General features: G+C 47.8%; 1 protein-coding gene across 1 annotated transcript in view; it reads left to right on the plus strand.

Annotated features, from left to right (window-relative positions):
* Positions 1-17,474, plus strand: part of LOC133353428 (voltage-dependent T-type calcium channel subunit alpha-1H-like) — a 307,728-nt gene that overhangs the window by 215,856 nt on the left and 74,398 nt on the right. The window contains 2 exon segments of the mRNA XM_061569680.1: positions 657-842; positions 1,994-2,111. Coding sequence (XP_061425664.1) covers positions 657-842; positions 1,994-2,111 — 304 coding nt within the window.

Genomic DNA, 17,474 nt, shown 5'->3' on the forward strand with positions numbered 1-17,474 from the left:
ACGGCCAACACCGGTGACAATTATACGAACCGATCTTGGGCCACACCTAGGTCAACTCAGCCTTAAATGAGTGCCCGGTGCGGTGTGTAGATATCGCCACTGGGGAGACAAAGGCAGCCGGGCGTGATGCTGGTCACCCACCCCATCATGTGCATAGGTGCTCACTAACAGCACTTGCTGCTCAAGTCTGCTCAGGCTATATGGGGGATCGTTGTGTGAAGGAGGGCCGACACAAGGTTGCAGGGGGTTCGTCTTCTATTGCTTCACACTCGTCCCCAGCCTTCTCAATCCGGTTGCCACCAATTCTCCCCTCTTTCCCGCCCGTTCTCTCTCTCTCATATCTCCTCGCATGCTCCTTCCACTGCCACCGTCCCACTCCCCCTCCCTCTGGTGGGAATCCTTCCCCTGACATCCCTTACAAGTTGTATATGATTACGTCTGTGTATGTGTGCCGTGTGCCGGCCTTCATAAATGTCATTTGCTAACAGCACTTTCCCCAACAGTCTGTTATAGGCTATACGGGGGACCTTTGTCTTTGTATATTATTGTATACACCTCTACGTGCGTGCCCGCCGGCCCTTCGTAGGGTGCTCGCTAACAGCACCGCTCGCCCCACCAGTCCTGTTAACGGCTTTACCTTTGTCTCTGCGTGGCAGCGTGTGGGAGATCGTGGGGCAGTCGGGCGGAGGGCTCTCGGTGTTGCGCACGTTCCGGCTGCTGCGCGTGCTCAAGCTGGTGCGCTTCATGCCCGCGCTGCGCCGCCAGCTCCTGGTGCTCATGAGAACCATGGACAACGTGGCCACCTTCTGCATGCTGCTCATGCTCTTCATCTTTATCTTCAGGTGAGCGCCACCGGCGGCGAACGACAAGGCAGCTGGCACTGTTTGGGCACGCGTGGTAGGATGGCACAGGATGGCACAATGGAAGGAACCAGAAAGAGGGGCAAGACCCAACAGGAAATGGCTTGACGATGACATCGCAAGAGATTGGTGCCAAAAAGATGTGGCCACTACTTGAGCATACTGGGACCAGACAGAGGAAAGTGGAAACTAATGACGAAATGTGCAGCGGATACCTACGGGGCTCTCTGCCCATGGATCATGATGCTGATGACGAGTGTGTCCCCTCACCGCCCCCGCAGCCCGGCTGCCTGCAGCCACTCCGATTCGTAACGAGTCATGGCTCCATTTCAGACAGACAGTGAAAACTGGCCCATGTTTTGTAATTGCAGGTAACAGGTGCAGGGCGTTAATCAGAATAGTGAATGCACTCACTGTAGCGGTGTGACCCTTAGTGACATGAGCTTTTGCGTGTTTTGGTCAATAGCCGACCCTGGCTCTAGTACCCGAACCGCTGTGGTTTAGTTGATGGTGGGACCCTAACCCAGCAGCTTAAATATACGCTGCCAAGCTTGGTGGTGTTCATTCAGACGCTGTCTTTCCGACAGACCTGTTCTTCGCCTGAGGACGGCTGCTTGCGTTGTGGCCGAAACGTCGTGAGAATTGTATTTTATTATGTTTTATTTTTATTATTTTATTATTTCCCTTCTACGTGACTTTACCGAAAGAACCAAGAAGGTGGGACCCTGTTTCACGCGACACACCCAATGACCGCGTGCGGAGTATAACAAGGATCACTGCCAGTATACTGCAAAATAACGACGTTTATTCTGAATTCAACACTTTTTATGATTCACAATAAAGTTTTTGGGTTAGATCGCATTATTTATAAATGTGTCGTAACCCTCAACCACCCGACATGCCCAATCAGTAAAGAAGTGTCACGTTGACAAAAAACAAATAGTTCACTACTTTAGCCCACCGGTGTGTTGAAGAGTGAATCCACAACATTTACAATTTTTGAGTACGACGTTTCGCTGGAAATTACGTCCAGCATCAGTGCCAACTGACGTGCACATTAGTTTCAGTGTTAGGTGACGCTCATGACCCGCCCGATTCACCGCGTTTCCTTCTGTTGCGATTGCCGTTGACAGCATCCTGGGGATGCATCTCTTTGGATGCAAGTTCAGCCTGAAGACCGACACGGGAGACACAATCCCCGATCGGAAGAACTTCGACTCCCTCCTCTGGGCAATCGTCACCGTGTTCCAGGTGGGAGTTTCATACTTTTTACAAAATGTCACAATTCAATTTGGCATTGTGTCGTCATCCTTTTTATTTTTGTACGGCACCTGAAAAGCAACCGACAAAAGCGTTATAGCTGTGCGTTGCGTCTGGCAATCCACGCGGTGGCATCGGGAGTTGCTTGATGTCTAGCGGTCCCGTATGTCGTGTGTAAGCGCGGTGTAAATGTGCAGTCGCCGGCTACGTGACGGACGGATCGCACTTCAACCACGGGATTTTGGTTGTGCCTTGTGTCGCGTCTTCGTTGAAGTTGCTCCGTTCGGGCCGTCGCAGGCCGTCTAAGTTCTCGCACCACCGATCGCTGGCGTCCCTTGTGGCCATCAGAAGTGTCTCCGTGTGACTTGTTACTGAAACTAAAGTTTTTTATTTTACCAGGTAAAACCCACTGAGCTGTATAGCTCTATTTCAGAAGCAACCTGGCCACAAATAATAGCTCAAAGAAGTGGCTTATCACGTGTAAAATGTATAGCAGCCAAATGCTCTAAATGCACGTTTCCAGATGTGGAGGGAAAAACCGGAAGACCCAGAAAAACATCCACACGACCACGGCGAGAGAGACAGACACGCAAACTCCAAGATAGACAACTGACGTCAGGGTCGGGATGATTTCATTGTCCTTTGTGACCGAAGATGACACTGGTGACGGCGGCGGTCTCTTGTCCTGTGTGGGCGACTGTGGTTGCGAGGGCCGACGCGGCAGTCATATCTGCCACGGTGGCTGCGCTTGTAGTTTGACATTTGAGGAAAGTGTTCTGCTTCTTTAGAATGGTTGCTTTCAAAGTTGGCATTACGAAGTCTCTGAATGCAACTGTTATGCAATGCGCTGACCGAGCAAAGGGGATATATGCATTGAGAGGGTTTGGAAGAGGGCAAGAAACAGATGGTTGTGAAAGATGGATTTTTTCTTTGTATTTTTGAAGGAGGCGGGGCCATAGGGAGTGAAATACAGGGTAGTCTGAGGCCTGGATGTGAAGAGGAGGAAGTTTGGCCAATTCCATGAATGAGTGTTTGGCACAAGGCAAGTCGGACATGCCGATGTTGCTTCCGGCTTTCACAACAAATGAGGTCGAATCAACGTAAAATGCAGCATGGATCTAACATTATAACACGTGTGGGGAGGGGAGGGGGTCCTAATAAACAGCAAATCGTTTGCCAAATTTAGTATCGACTTTTATAAGTGTGACATACAAATTTGGAATCTTCAAATATTACTATTTCCCTTTGGGCTTAAGCAAGAACTCATTTATTTGTTGGCAGAAATTGCTCCTCTGTCAGTTGTGTATTTTTCCCATGTGGAAATAAATAACAAAATTAGTGGAAAATAGTAAAAAAGAATGTGTGTGTGAAAATTATAAAACATTAATTCAATGACAATTTGTCTTAATATTCAAGCATGTGTTGGGGATGGTATGTTGAACTTCTTTCGCAACGTACGTAGCCAACCGTGCTAATTTGAAGTGCGGGGATGTGAGGGAGTGATGAAAGTGTCACAATGCTGTGGGTGTGGGAGACATATGAACAATACGGAACACCATCGTGACTTCCCACAAAATTATACTCCTTTCTTTTTATATCAATCCTGGCAGGATGATGGCTGCCTTGGTCGTGCTGTGACAATGTATTGATCAGTGCCAATTGTATGTACGTATATTGAACTTCTTTTGCACCGCACGTGGTCATCCGTGCTAATCGGAGGTGCCAGTTATTATCAAGCTCACAATAGATCCACCGATGTCAATTCATGCACGACTCATTAACCGGTTGCCTATGTGCCACATTTGGCCCACGGATACTCTGGGGGTGCCCCAGGAGACTATGGTCCGCCAACAGATATGGCTCTTTGAGACTAGGTACAGTAAGGTGTATGCAAGATTAACAAGAGATAAGAGACGCAGAGAATAGATAATGTATGCATTCGTAGTCACATGCAGTCGTTTTTACTTCACAACGCCAGTACATGCCAATTATGTCACGTGGCGCAAAAATATATATCATTTAAAAAAAACCCTGTTGTAAGAGAAATCGCTTCATATCAAATGGAAAGAAAATGCCAGCCCAAATTTGCAATGCAAGGCTCAGTCCGTGTCTGTCCCAAAGTGTGAAAATGCTGTGGAACCTGAATGGGTCTCGTCAGTCGTAAGTGATGAACCCATTCACTCTCCCTTCTGTCTCCTTGTAACTTGACTGGCAGTTATCAACAGAGGTGCCATGGTTTGCTGCATTTCTTTAAAAAAAAAGTTTTTTAAACCAAATGGCGTCGAGCATTTGAATCACCGAGCGGAGGCGGTGAGTCCTATCTATATCTCAATCAGACTTCGACCGCGTTTCAAAATCAGAATATTCCACGCAGGAGTTATGCAACTGTGACTACCACAGTGCCAGCGGTACGGCCGGCTGCAAGAAATACGCTCACGACATCGGCACAATTTGCAAGACTCCTCCGCATTACCTCCGAGCGTTTTTCACGATTCCGTTCATGGGCGTCTTGGCGCAGCGTTTAATATTCACCTTTTAATTTGAACGTAATATTACTTCGAAAGGCTACTGGGGTAGAGGTGAATAGGGAAAAGGTTAAGGAAGCAGCATTGAGCCTCGCGGAGAATGAGGGTGGGGGGAGATATGGGCAGCGGTGGAAGGGAGGGTTGAGATTTTTGTAAAGGTGACTCAGCTTTGAATTCACGGTGAGTGCACATTACAATTAAATACAATTTCTGCTCTCTAAATATGCCTCTGCTTTAAAAAAAAAACGGTCCTATTATCATCACCTTTTTTTTGTTACTGGGAAAATGATGCGCATCATTGATACATCTAAAACAAATAATAATACTCATAGTAATATTTTGTATGGCCCTTTGGCAATTGACTTCTGGACGACAGGCCGTGGTGCCCATCTTCTGAACCAGTGCTGGCAATTCCACCTGTCTGCGAGCAGTATATCCATAAGACAACAACTTTCAGAATCCCCACACAGAACAGACGCCTTTGTGCAACAATGAAAATGTAATTTAAAACACGCTAATGCAATTCAGCCACTGGCAAATGTTCGGAAATCACAACGGCTGAATAAATGTGTTTTTTCTTCTTGGTTCTTTCGGTAAAGTCACGTAGAAAGGAAATAATAAAATAATAAAAATTAAACATAATAAAATACAATTTTGTAAGCGAAATATAATTAAAAAAAAGTGGCAGTGATTTCATCAAATGCAATTTTATAATGTTTTATTTTTATTATTTTATTATTTCCCTTCTACGTGACTTTACCGAAAGAACCAAGGAGATGAATCCCTGCAGTCACGAAAGCTTTAAATCGAAATTTAAATGTGTTTTGTTTATAGTATAGCCTAGTCATATTCTTCGTATGGCTGAAGAAACAGTTCTAGTTTGATGTTGAGGTTAGTATTCTCTTCAACGGCTTTATGTGAGGCAGAGTGAGTGGTTGCGATGCCACCGGGAATGGATCTCTCAGAGCAGGAGTTCAGTACGTGAGCGATTGTCTGTTTGTATAGCCTAGTTATATAGTAACAAGAGTAATAGCTAAGCATTGGCTGGGCGGCTTTCGTTGAGATCCTAGACTCAGATCCAGGTTTCAGCCGTCTGTAATTGAACCAGGTTCTAAAGTGTCAACCCAAAGTCCTTCATTCTAAAATATTCCTAAAATTATCATTTGTGTCATTGTAGTGAATATAAGTAGCAAAATAAATGAAATAAAACAAAATGTCTACACATTATGTATCTGTATACACAGACAAAATAAAAGTATTTGCTACACCAAACATCAGCTGCACGGCCTTCTGGGAGAGCATAATTTCGGCAGCATTGATCACACAACCCAAGTAAATTCTGGACCTGTGTCTTCATCAGCAGTCATGCTCGCTTGATTAATAAAATAGACATTTTCACTTCGTCGAGGTAAAGTGCACATCTGAGAAAATGTAACATTGGTTTGGCTGATGGCAGCGAGCATCTCGCTGTACCAGGGTGATTTTTGGAAAGTGCAGCACCCCATCGTGTAGGGATGAGAGAGGTAAATTGAATGGCTCTCCGAAGCAGTTCTGTGATATCGTCTTCCTCGGGCTATTCTGAATAGACACTTCATGTCATCACATCGATGCCAATAACCATAATTGGAATACAGTTGTCAAAAAGACTGCGATTTCCCACGTGTCTCTAAGTGGCAGTGATTTCATCGCAACGGTTGTGCCAGGCTAGGTGCACCTTGAGACCACGTGAATTTGCAAAGGCTTGCTGGCAGGAGGTCGTGGGAGAGCCCCATGTGTTACGAGCAAATAAACACAACTTTTCTTCAATCAACTACACAAACAGACACGTGTATACAGAAACTTTTCATACAAGTTGTGCGAGATTCACAACTTGATGAAATGGCCGAAACACATTGCCATGGCACTTTACCCAGTTGCCGGCGATTGAGACATGAACACGTTCATTTTCCCGTGAAGATGTTAAAAAATACCCCCTTTATCCTGGTTTCTCAAGCTACTAGTTTATGTTGTTTAACCAGGGGAGGACTCGACGTTGAGAACTCAGAATGCCAAGATAAATCGTATTTTCAAGAGTAACCTTGGTCTAAACACACTGCTTAGGGCAATTATTGGTCGTGAACACCTATTTAGGCTGGCACTGAAGATAAATGGTGGTGGGACCAACATCACGTCACAATATTTGTGGACCACTCTGCCACATCGGCTGCTTATTTTAGGCTGAGTTGATCTACAGGGCTCATAACCTACCCTTAGTCACTGATATTATACATGGCCAGCAACTGTACCATCCCAGTACTGATGTTAAAGACTACACCCCAGTTACTAGATACGCATATAGGCTGAGACAACCTAGAGCAGGGGTCGGCAACCAAAATAACAAGAAGAGCCATTTCTTTCCAATTCGGTACAAAATTCAGTATTTCAAGAGCCGCAATGCATCTGAGTACATACTGTACATACGTACATATCGTCAAGAAGCAGCCCGTAAAGAGCCGCATGCGGCTCCGGAGCCGTAGGTTGCCGACCCCTGACCTAGAGGAAGGGTCATGCCAGGCAGTCAGAAATTGCCATGAATATTATAAGTGGATAGGAAATGAAACCAAGTAATTTGGGACTATAGCAGAATATTCTGACGAACACAAAAAGGCATAGCTTCCCGATATAGCCACGTAGACTACTGAGACAATTGCTAATAGCAGGGACCTATGAGGTGAAGGACAGCATACTAAGCGGTGATCTGGCTAGGCACGGCACCTAGCTGACATTGCCACCGCCTTTTCATGATACTTAAAATACCACACCAGGTAGTAACATTTTGGGCTGAGGTGATCTAGAGCAGGCTCAGGACTGGTTCAGACATCGCTCGCCACTGATGTCAGCCGTGGCCGGCAAAACACACACAACACAGGCATAATTGTAAATCAAGGTTAATTAGGCATGAGGTTTAATATACTCTTTTTTATGTCGCTGCCAAAAAACGCAGCCAAAGTCTGAATTCTCCACTGCCTCCTGCGCTCCCCCAACCACTCCCACCGCAATACGAAAGACATTGACCCGTACCCCAACAATATTTACCCAAAAGTCCACGAAGACCGTTCTCGCAAGTTTGAGCAAATGTAAGCAGACGTAATTTTTTTGGCCACAGAACAAATAAATGCCGGTGAAATTGGCTTCCATTCATTGGCGCAGCACTTAACATTTAGTTCATCACTGCCCCTGAAAGGTTATGGAAAGCAATTTCTCTCCTACTTAATGGGAATTGCAAAGATCATTTCAATCCCCTCTCCACCTCGTCATGAATAATGCATTCTCCACGTGTCTAAACAGGTTTCAAATCTAATCTTGCATAAAATTAGTTGCTTAGCGCAGCTGCTATTGGGGCACTAACCCCTGTCCAAGCGTTTTCCTAACGGCCCGATCTGCCTCCCTTCGCCCACGCTCGCCTGCCCCCCCCCCACCCACCTATAGCCACTTCTCTTGATGCCAAGCCAATTCTCACTTCGCGTCAGGGCTCGGCACGCAATAAAAAAAAAATCTGAGCTCCTTAATAAAGTGGCTTAATAGAGATGTGACGTGATCTGTGGTCCTCTGTGTGCTCGGCGAATTTGCTCCCGCAAGTCTAGTTTGTTTTTTTTCTATCAATTATATTGCAATTGCACTCACGCCACCATGTCACGGGCCAGACCAAGAGAAAGTTATTTCGAAATTCTGGCAACGGGGGCGAGTGTGTCATATCTCTTTGGGTCAAGAGAGTGGGCGACAGGATGATGATGTCACTTCAGTGGGTCTCATAGCAACACCTGTTAGGGGCCGTCCATAAATGACGTCATGCACATAGGGGTGGGGGGGTCAGACATTGTGACGATGCGTGACGAGGGGGGGAGGGTTGAGAAATGTGACGTCACATCAAAATGCGCAACTTTAAATAAATATAGACAACGCGTTCTACTTAATTAAATTGACTTTTTTTAAAAATGTTTTCTCCTACAACATCAGAGTGCAGCGCCACATTAAATACGCACTACAATGACAATTGTTTAAAGCGATTTGAAGCATGTTTATTTGGGGGGGGGGGGCAGAGCTTTGTGACGTCTTATTTGAGGGGGGGTCTGACTTTTTGTGACGCCGTGTGACGAGGCGGGGGGGGGGGGGTCAAAAATCGTCCAAAATCGCGTGACCTCATTTATGGACGGATATTGATAATAATTTACAGCCATTTGTCAATACACTATCAGGATGAAGGCCTTCCGATGCTGTGCCTCTCATGGGAGTTGTTGGACCATGCTTCACTGCGCTGGTGAGTGTAAGTTTGTTAAGGAGTTACCGGGGAACGGTTTAGATGTCGCTTGCCACTCATGTCAGCTGTGGCCGGGAATCAACCTCTGTTTTCTGGGGTCATTGCATGGCGCGCTAAACATTATCTCCATCACTTCACCCCAAAAAAGTATGTGTGTGTTCAAGAAAGTGTTGGCGACACGGCACTCAAACCAACTCGTTTCATTCCCTAAGTTGAAACGTGCCAAATTAAATCAAAAATCGAATATTTTTAAAGGCAAGTCGTTGTGGTTATTTGCATAGAAAATGAGTCTGAGGCCATCAACGCACTCCTCTTAAGCACCCAGTTTAATAACGGGCAGATGAAACCTGGACTCAAGCCCAAAGATCTGAGCAGTGCCACCGCATTGCTCGAGCACGATATTACCCCCATGGGCCAGCCAGCCACACACCGTCCTCTTGGTTCTTTCGGTAAAGTCACGTAGAAGGGAAGTAATAAAATAATAAAAATAAAACATAATAAAATAAAATTATTATATTATTTTATTATGTTTTATTTTTTATTATTTTATTACTTCCCTTCTACGTGACTTTACCGAAAGAACCAAGAGGATGAGTCCCTGCAGTCACGAAAGCTTTAAATCGAAAGGCACACACCGGTTAGTTGATTAAGGTTCTCTGCACAGAGCCGTCAGTGGTTTTCCCCATCAAAAGTCTTGCTCGCAGTTATTTTTTCATACATAGTTCACATCTATTGTTAAGGTTTTCCGAGTGCCAATTGTGTTCATTGATTAAGCATCCATGTATTCAAATAAACGTTTGGATGGATGCAAATGTCCTTCCGCACGTACGCCTAATAAATGAAACTGAAAACTTAAACTTTCAAGCAAGATAAATACAAATTACATGCCGCGTTAAATGTGTCAAATAAATGTACAGCATTTAGGATATAGTGAATAGATTTTGAGTTGACATGCGCTGCACAAGAGTGCACCTATTTCCAGATAGTTATGATCGGAACTATGCTGTAAAAAAATCAATGCATAAAAACCCACGCACAACGCCAGTATTACTCGTTGCAAGGCAAATGTCCTTATCGGAAAATGGTGAACGACTCACCGTATTTGAATCAAATTTAGGAAACGTTTGAGTTGCATACGTTGACATTAGTTTTGCCCTTTCTCCCGACAGAGATGTACCCCACCCCATCGATCGATCAGCTGGGGGAACGTTGAGATGCTTGTAACTGTCTTCTCTCTGATAATTGGTTTTTTACCCTTCTATCTGGCAACAAAACTGACACCTTTTTTTACAAAGAGTCATGTTTGCATAGACCACAATACCTGCAGCCATAATGCAAACAAAAAAACATAACTCTGATAATATATGCACTGTCCTTGAAGTTGATTGGTCCACACCCAAGACAGCTTTCCTTAGAGCCTAGTCTCAACATGGGTTGGACCAGATGACGCCAAAAGGCGCACAACTCAAAGACAACGCACCATCAGAGTATGAGAGCTCGGGGTAAGCATTTACACCATTGAGGTTCCGATGGTGTCTTCTCTCTTTTATTGTAAGCCAATCCACAGCATCCAGGGTAGCTGAGTGGGGTCTGCTCATTCCACCAAAATACGGCATGTTGAGTGGAGCAGTCGACTCGTTACACCAAAGTACACGTGGTTGTGTTGGGGTAGCTGAGTGGAGAAGTCCACTCGTTACACCAGAGTACACGTGGTTGTGTTGGGGTAGCTGAGTGGAGAAGTCCACTTGTTACACCAGAGTACACGTGGTTGTATTGGGGTAGCTGAGTGGAGTAATCCGCTAGTTCCACCAGAGTACACGTGGTTGTGTTGGGGTAGCTGAGTGGAGTAGTGCACTCGTTACACCAGAGTACACGTGGTTGTATTGGGGTAGCTGAGTGGAGAAGTCCACTTGTTACACCAGAGTACACGTGGTTGTATTGGGGTAGCTGAGTGGAGTAGTGCACTCGTTACACCAGAGTACACGTGGTTTTATTGGGGTAGCTGAGTGGAGCAGTCCACTCGTTACACCAGAGTACACGTGGTTGTGTTGGGGTAGCTGAGTGGAGCAGTCCACTCATTACACCAGAGTACACGTGGTTGTATTGGGGTAGCTGAGTGGAGCAGTCCGCTAGTTACACCAGAGTACACGTGGTTGTATTGGGGTAGCTGAGTGAGTGGAGAAGTCCACTCGTTACACCAGAGTCCACGTGGTTGTATTGGGGTAGCTGAGTGGAGTAGTGCACTAGTTCCACCAGAGTACACGTGGTTGTGTTGGGGTAGCTGAGTGGAGCAGTCCGCTAGTTACACCAGAGTGCACGTGGTTGTATTGGGGTAGCTGAGTGGAGTAATCCGCTAGTTCCGCCAGAGTACACGTGGTTGTATTGGGGTAGCTGAGTGGACTAGTTCACTTGTTCCGCCAGAGTACACGTGGTTGTATTGGGGTAGCTGAGTGGAGTAATCCGCTAGTTCCGCCAGAGTACACGTGGTTGTATTGGGGTAGCTGAGTGGACTAGTTCACTTGTTCCGCCAGAGTACACGTGGTTGTATTGGGGTAGCTGAGTGGAGCAGTCCGCTAGTTACACCAGAGTGCACGTGGTTGTATTGGGGTAGCTGAGTGGAGTAATCCGCTAGTTCCGCCAGAGTACACGTGGTTGTGTTGGGGTAGCTGAGTGGAGTAGTGCACTCGTTACACCAGAGTACACGTGGTTGTATTGGGGTAGCTGAGTGGAGAAGTCCACTTGTTACACCAGAGTACACGTGGTTGTATTGGGGTAGCTGAGTGGAGTAGTGCACTCGTTACACCAGAGTACACGTGGTTGTATTGGGGTAGCTGAGTGGAGCAGTCCACTCGTTACACCAGAGTACACGTGGTTGTGTTGGGGTAGCTGAGTGGAGCAGTCCACTCATTACACCAGAGTACACGTGGTTGTATTGGGGTAGCTGAGTGGAGCAGTCCGCTAGTTACACCAGAGTACACGTGGTTGTATTGGGGTAGCTGAGTGAGTGGAGAAGTCCACTCGTTACACCAGAGTCCACGTGGTTGTATTGGGGTAGCTGAGTGGAGTAGTGCACTAGTTCCACCAGAGTACACGTGGTTGTGTTGGGGTAGCTGAGTGGAGCAGTCCGCTAGTTACACCAGAGTGCACGTGGTTGTATTGGGGTAGCTGAGTGGAGTAATCCGCTAGTTCCGCCAGAGTACACGTGGTTGTATTGGGGTAGCTGAGTGGACTAGTTCACTTGTTCCGCCAGAGTACACGTGGTTGTATTGGGGTAGCTGAGTGGAGTAATCCGCTAGTTCTGCCAGAGTACACGTGGTTGTATTGGGGTAGCTGAGTGGAGCAGTCCGCTAGTTACACCAGAGTGCACGTGGTTGTATTGGGGTAGCTGAGTGGAGTAATCCGCTAGTTCCGCCAGAGTACACGTGGTTGTATTGGGGTAGCTGAGTGGAGTAATCCGCTAGTTCCGCCAGAGTACACGTGGTTGTATTGGGGTAGCTGAGTGGAGTAATCCGCTAGTTCCGCCAGAGTACACGTGGTTGTATTGGGGTAGCTGAGTGGAGTAATCCGCTAGTTCCGCCAGAGTACACGTGGTTGTATTGGGGTAGCTGAGTGGACTAGTTCACTCGTTACGCCAGAGTACACGTGGTTGTATTGGGGTAGCTGAGTGGAGCAGTCCGCTCGTTACACCAGAGTGCACGTGGTTGTATTGGGGTAGCTGAGTGGAGTAATCCGCTAGTTCCGCCAGAGTGCACGTGGTTGTATTGGGGTAGCTGAGTGGAGTAATCCGCTAGTTACGCCAGAGTGCACGTGGTTGTATTGGGGTAGCTGAGTGGAGTAATCCGCTAGTTACGCCAGAGTGCACGTGGTTGTATTGGGGTAGCTGAGTGGAGTAATCCGCTAGTTCCGCCAGAGTACACGTGGTTGTATTGGGGTAGCTGAGTGGAGTAATCTGCTAGTTCCGCCAGAGTGCACGTGGTTGTATTGGGGTAGCTGAGTGGAGTAATCCGCTAGTTCCGCCAGAGTACACGTGGTTGTATTGGGGTAGCTGAGTGGAGTAATCCGCTACTTCCGCCAGAGTGCACGTGGTTGTATTGGGGTAGCTGAGTGGAGTAATCCGCTAGTTACACCAGAGTACACGTGGTTGTGTTGGGGTAGCTGAGTGGAGTAATCCGCTAGTTCCGCCAGAGTGCACGTGGTTGTGTTGGGGTAGCTGAGTGGAGTAATCCGCTAGTTACACCAGAGTACACGTGGTTGTGTTGGGGTAGCTGAGTGGAGCAGTCCGCTAGTTACACCAGAGTACACGTGGTTGTGTTGGGGTAGCTGAGTGGAGTAATCCGCTAGTTCCGCCAGAGTGCACGTGGTTGTGTTGGGGTAGCTGAGTGGAGTAGTCCGCTAGTTACACCAGAGTGCACGTGGTTGTGTTGGGGTAGCTGAGTGGAGTAATCCGCTAGTTACACCAGAGTACACGTGGTTGTGTTGGGGTAGCTGAGTGGAGCAGTCCGCTAGTTACACCAGAGTGCACGTGGTTGTATTGGGGTAGCTGAGTGGAGTAATCCGCTAGTTCCGCCAGAGTACACGTGGTTGTGTTGGGGTAGCTGAGTGGAGTAGTGCACTCGTTACACCAGAGTACACGTGGTTGTATTGGGGTAGCTGAGTGGAGAAGTCCACTTGTTACACCAGAGTACACGTGGTTGTATTGGGGTAGCTGAGTGGAGTAGTGCACTCGTTACACCAGAGTACACGTGGTTGTATTGGGGTAGCTGAGTGGAGCAGTCCACTCGTTACACCAGAGTACACGTGGTTGTGTTGGGGTAGCTGAGTGGAGCAGTCCACTCATTACACCAGAGTACACGTGGTTGTATTGGGGTAGCTGAGTGGAGCAGTCCGCTAGTTACACCAGAGTACACGTGGTTGTATTGGGGTAGCTGAGTGAGTGGAGAAGTCCACTCGTTACACCAGAGTCCACGTGGTTGTATTGGGGTAGCTGAGTGGAGTAGTGCACTAGTTCCACCAGAGTACACGTGGTTGTGTTGGGGTAGCTGAGTGGAGCAGTCCTCTAGTTACACCAGAGTGCACGTGGTTGTATTGGGGTAGCTGAGTGGAGTAATCCGCTAGTTCCGCCAGAGTACACGTGGTTGTATTGGGGTAGCTGAGTGGACTAGTTCACTTGTTCCGCCAGAGTACACGTGGTTGTATTGGGGTAGCTGAGTGGAGTAATCCGCTAGTTCCGCCAGAGTACACGTGGTTGTATTGGGGTAGCTGAGTGGAGCAGTCCGCTAGTTACACCAGAGTGCACGTGGTTGTATTGGGGTAGCTGAGTGGAGTAATCCGCTAGTTCCGCCAGAGTACACGTGGTTGTATTGGGGTAGCTGAGTGGAGTAATCCGCTAGTTCCGCCAGAGTACACGTGGTTGTATTGGGGTAGCTGAGTGGAGTAATCCGCTAGTTCCGCCAGAGTACACGTGGTTGTATTGGGGTAGCTGAGTGGAGTAATCCGCTAGTTCCGCCAGAGTACACGTGGTTGTATTGGGGTAGCTGAGTGGACTAGTTCACTCGTTACGCCAGAGTACACGTGGTTGTATTGGGGTAGCTGAGTGGAGCAGTCCGCTCGTTACACCAGAGTGCACGTGGTTGTATTGGGGTAGCTGAGTGGAGTAATCCGCTAGTTCCGCCAGAGTGCACGTGGTTGTATTGGGGTAGCTGAGTGGAGTAATCCGCTAGTTACGCCAGAGTGCACGTGGTTGTATTGGGGTAGCTGAGTGGAGTAATCTGCTAGTTACGCCAGAGTGCACGTGGTTGTATTGGGGTAGCTGAGTGGAGTAATCCGCTAGTTCCGCCAGAGTACACGTGGTTGTATTGGGGTAGCTGAGTGGAGCAGTCCGCTAGTTACACCAGAGTACACGTGGTTGTATTGGGGTAGCTGAGTGAGTGGAGAAGTCCACTCGTTACACCAGAGTCCACGTGGTTGTATTGGGGTAGCTGAGTGGAGTAGTGCACTAGTTCCACCCGAGTACACGTGGTTGTGTTGGGGTAGCTGAGTGGAGCAGTCCGCTAGTTACACCAGAGTGCACGTGGTTGTATTGGGGTAGCTGAGTGGAGTAATCCGCTAGTTCCACCAGAGTACACGTGGTTGTATTGGGGTAGCTGAGTGGACTAGTTCACTTGTTCCGCCAGAGTACACGTGGTTGTATTGGGGTAGCTGAGTGGAGTAATCCGCTAGTTCCGCCAGAGTACACGTGGTTGTATTGGGGTAGCTGAGTGGAGCAGTCCGCTAGTTACACCAGAGTGCACGTGGTTGTATTGGGGTAGCTGAGTGGAGTAATCCGCTAGTTCCGCCAGAGTACACGTGGTTGTATTGGGGTAGCTGAGTGGAGTAATCCGCTAGTTCCGCCAGAGTACACGTGGTTGTATTGGGGTAGCTGAGTGGAGTAATCTGCTAGTTCCGCCAGAGTACACGTGGTTGTATTGGGGTAGCTGAGTGGAGTAATCCGCTAGTTCCGCCAGAGTGCACGTGGTTGTATTGGGGTAGCTGAGTGGAGTAATCTGCTAGTTCCGCCAGAGTACACGTGGTTGTATTGGGGTAGCTGAGTGGAGTAATCCGCTAGTTCCGCCAGAGTGCACGTGGTTGTGTTGGGGTAGCTGAGTGGAGTAATCCGCTAGTTACACCAGAGTACACGTGGTTGTGTTGGGGTAGCTGAGTGGAGCAGTCCGCTAGTTACACCAGAGTGCACGTGGTTGTATTGGGGTAGCTGAGTGGAGTAATCCGCTAGTTCCGCCAGAGTACACGTGGTTGTATTGGGGTAGCTGAGTGGAACAGTCCACTCGTTACACCAGAGTACACGTGGTTGTATTGGGGTAGCTGAGTGGAGTAATCCGCTAGTTCTGCCAGAGTACACGTGGTTGTATTGGGGTAGCTGAGTGGACTAGTTCACTCGTTACGCCAGAGTACACGTGGTTGTATTGGGGTAGCTGAGTGGAGCAGTCCGCTCGTTACACCAAAATGCACGTGGTTGTATTGGGGTAGCTGAGTGGAGTAATCCGCTAGTTCCGCCAGAGTGCACGTGGTTGTATTGGGGTAGCTGAGTGGAGTAATCCGCTAGTTACGCCAGAGTGCATGTGGTTGTATTGGGGTAGCTGAGTGGAGTAATCCGCTAGTTCCGCCAGAGTACACGTGGTTGTATTGGGGTAGCTGAGTGGAGTAATCCGCTAGTTCCGCCAGAGTGCACGTGGTTGTATTGGGGTAGCTGAGTGGAGTAATCCGCTAGTTACGCCAGAGTGCATGTGGTTGTATTGGGGTAGCTGAGTGGAGTAATCCGCTAGTTCCGCCAGAGTACACGTGGTTGTATTGGGGTAGCTGAGTGGAGTAATCCGCTAGTTCCGCCAGAGTGCACGTGGTTGTATTGGGGTAGCTGAGTGGAGTAATCCGCTAGTTCCGCCAGAGTACACGTGGTTGTGTTTGGGTAGCTGAGTGGAGTAGTGCACTCGTTACACCAGAGTACACGTGGTTGTATTGGGGTAGCTGAGTGGAGCAGTCCGCTAGTTACACCAGAGTACACGTGGTTGTATTGGGGTAGCTGAGTGGAGTAATCCGCTAGTTCCGCCAGAGTGCACGTGGTTGTATTGGGGTAGCTGAGTGGAGTAGTGCACTAGTTCCACCAGAGTACACGTAGTTGTATTGGGGTAGCTGAGTGGAGTAATCCGCTAGTTCCGCCAGAGTACACGTGGTTGTGTATTTGGCCAGTCGCCAATGATGTATGCCTGATGGTTTGCACCTCACCGCATTCGCAGTTTGGTTCAGTCCCTGATCTTCCATTTGTGGTGGAAATGTCGCCACACCTTCTTTCGCGTGGGGCTGTTGGGACACAATTGAGAGCGGCCCTCTCTCGTCAGGCCAGAGTGAAACCAGGCTTGTTCCTTGCCACTGCAATGAACACTTCGTTTTTTTAAATTCGTTCCCACGGTCTTAACAGGTGTATTGCTGCTTATTCAATTTGCTGTAGCAATTTTGCTTGCCCCGTGGTTAGCTGAATCGTCACAATGCGTGGCCATGATTAGATTTCTTTAGATGCATTGTGCCGCATCATAGCGCCTCTGGTGACCACAGGGGTTTTGTTACCTAATTAGACATATAGCATTGAAATGAATTGATTTGCACACGAACTTTTCAATGCACGCATCGGAAACGGAGGAAGAGATCTTAATTGATGAATAGATGCATCGTTACACCCCAAATTGATAGGTATTAAGTAATGATTCGATACACTTAAAACTTAGACAATCCTGGTCTCTTGAGTTCTCACCTGGCGAAACTAAATAACCTTGTTGTTTTGAAGGGTGATTCGACAAAGCAATTCGTGTTCATTCTTGCACCCGCGATGCACGCGTCGACTTGTGCACATGAGAGCTTTATTTATTTATTTGTTTCCCGCAAAATCCGCATTAAATGTTGAACTCGTGCGAGCAGGGCAAAACACAACGACACGGACGGGGAGACGAATTGGAGGACGCAACTGGAACGCCAACTAGGAGACGC

This window comes from Lethenteron reissneri, chromosome 44, assembly GCF_015708825.2.
Source record: "Lethenteron reissneri isolate LAM-NWPU_2019-01 chromosome 44, ASM1570882v1, whole genome shotgun sequence".
NCBI classification, from domain to species: Eukaryota; Metazoa; Chordata; class Hyperoartia; order Petromyzontiformes; family Petromyzontidae; genus Lethenteron; species Lethenteron reissneri.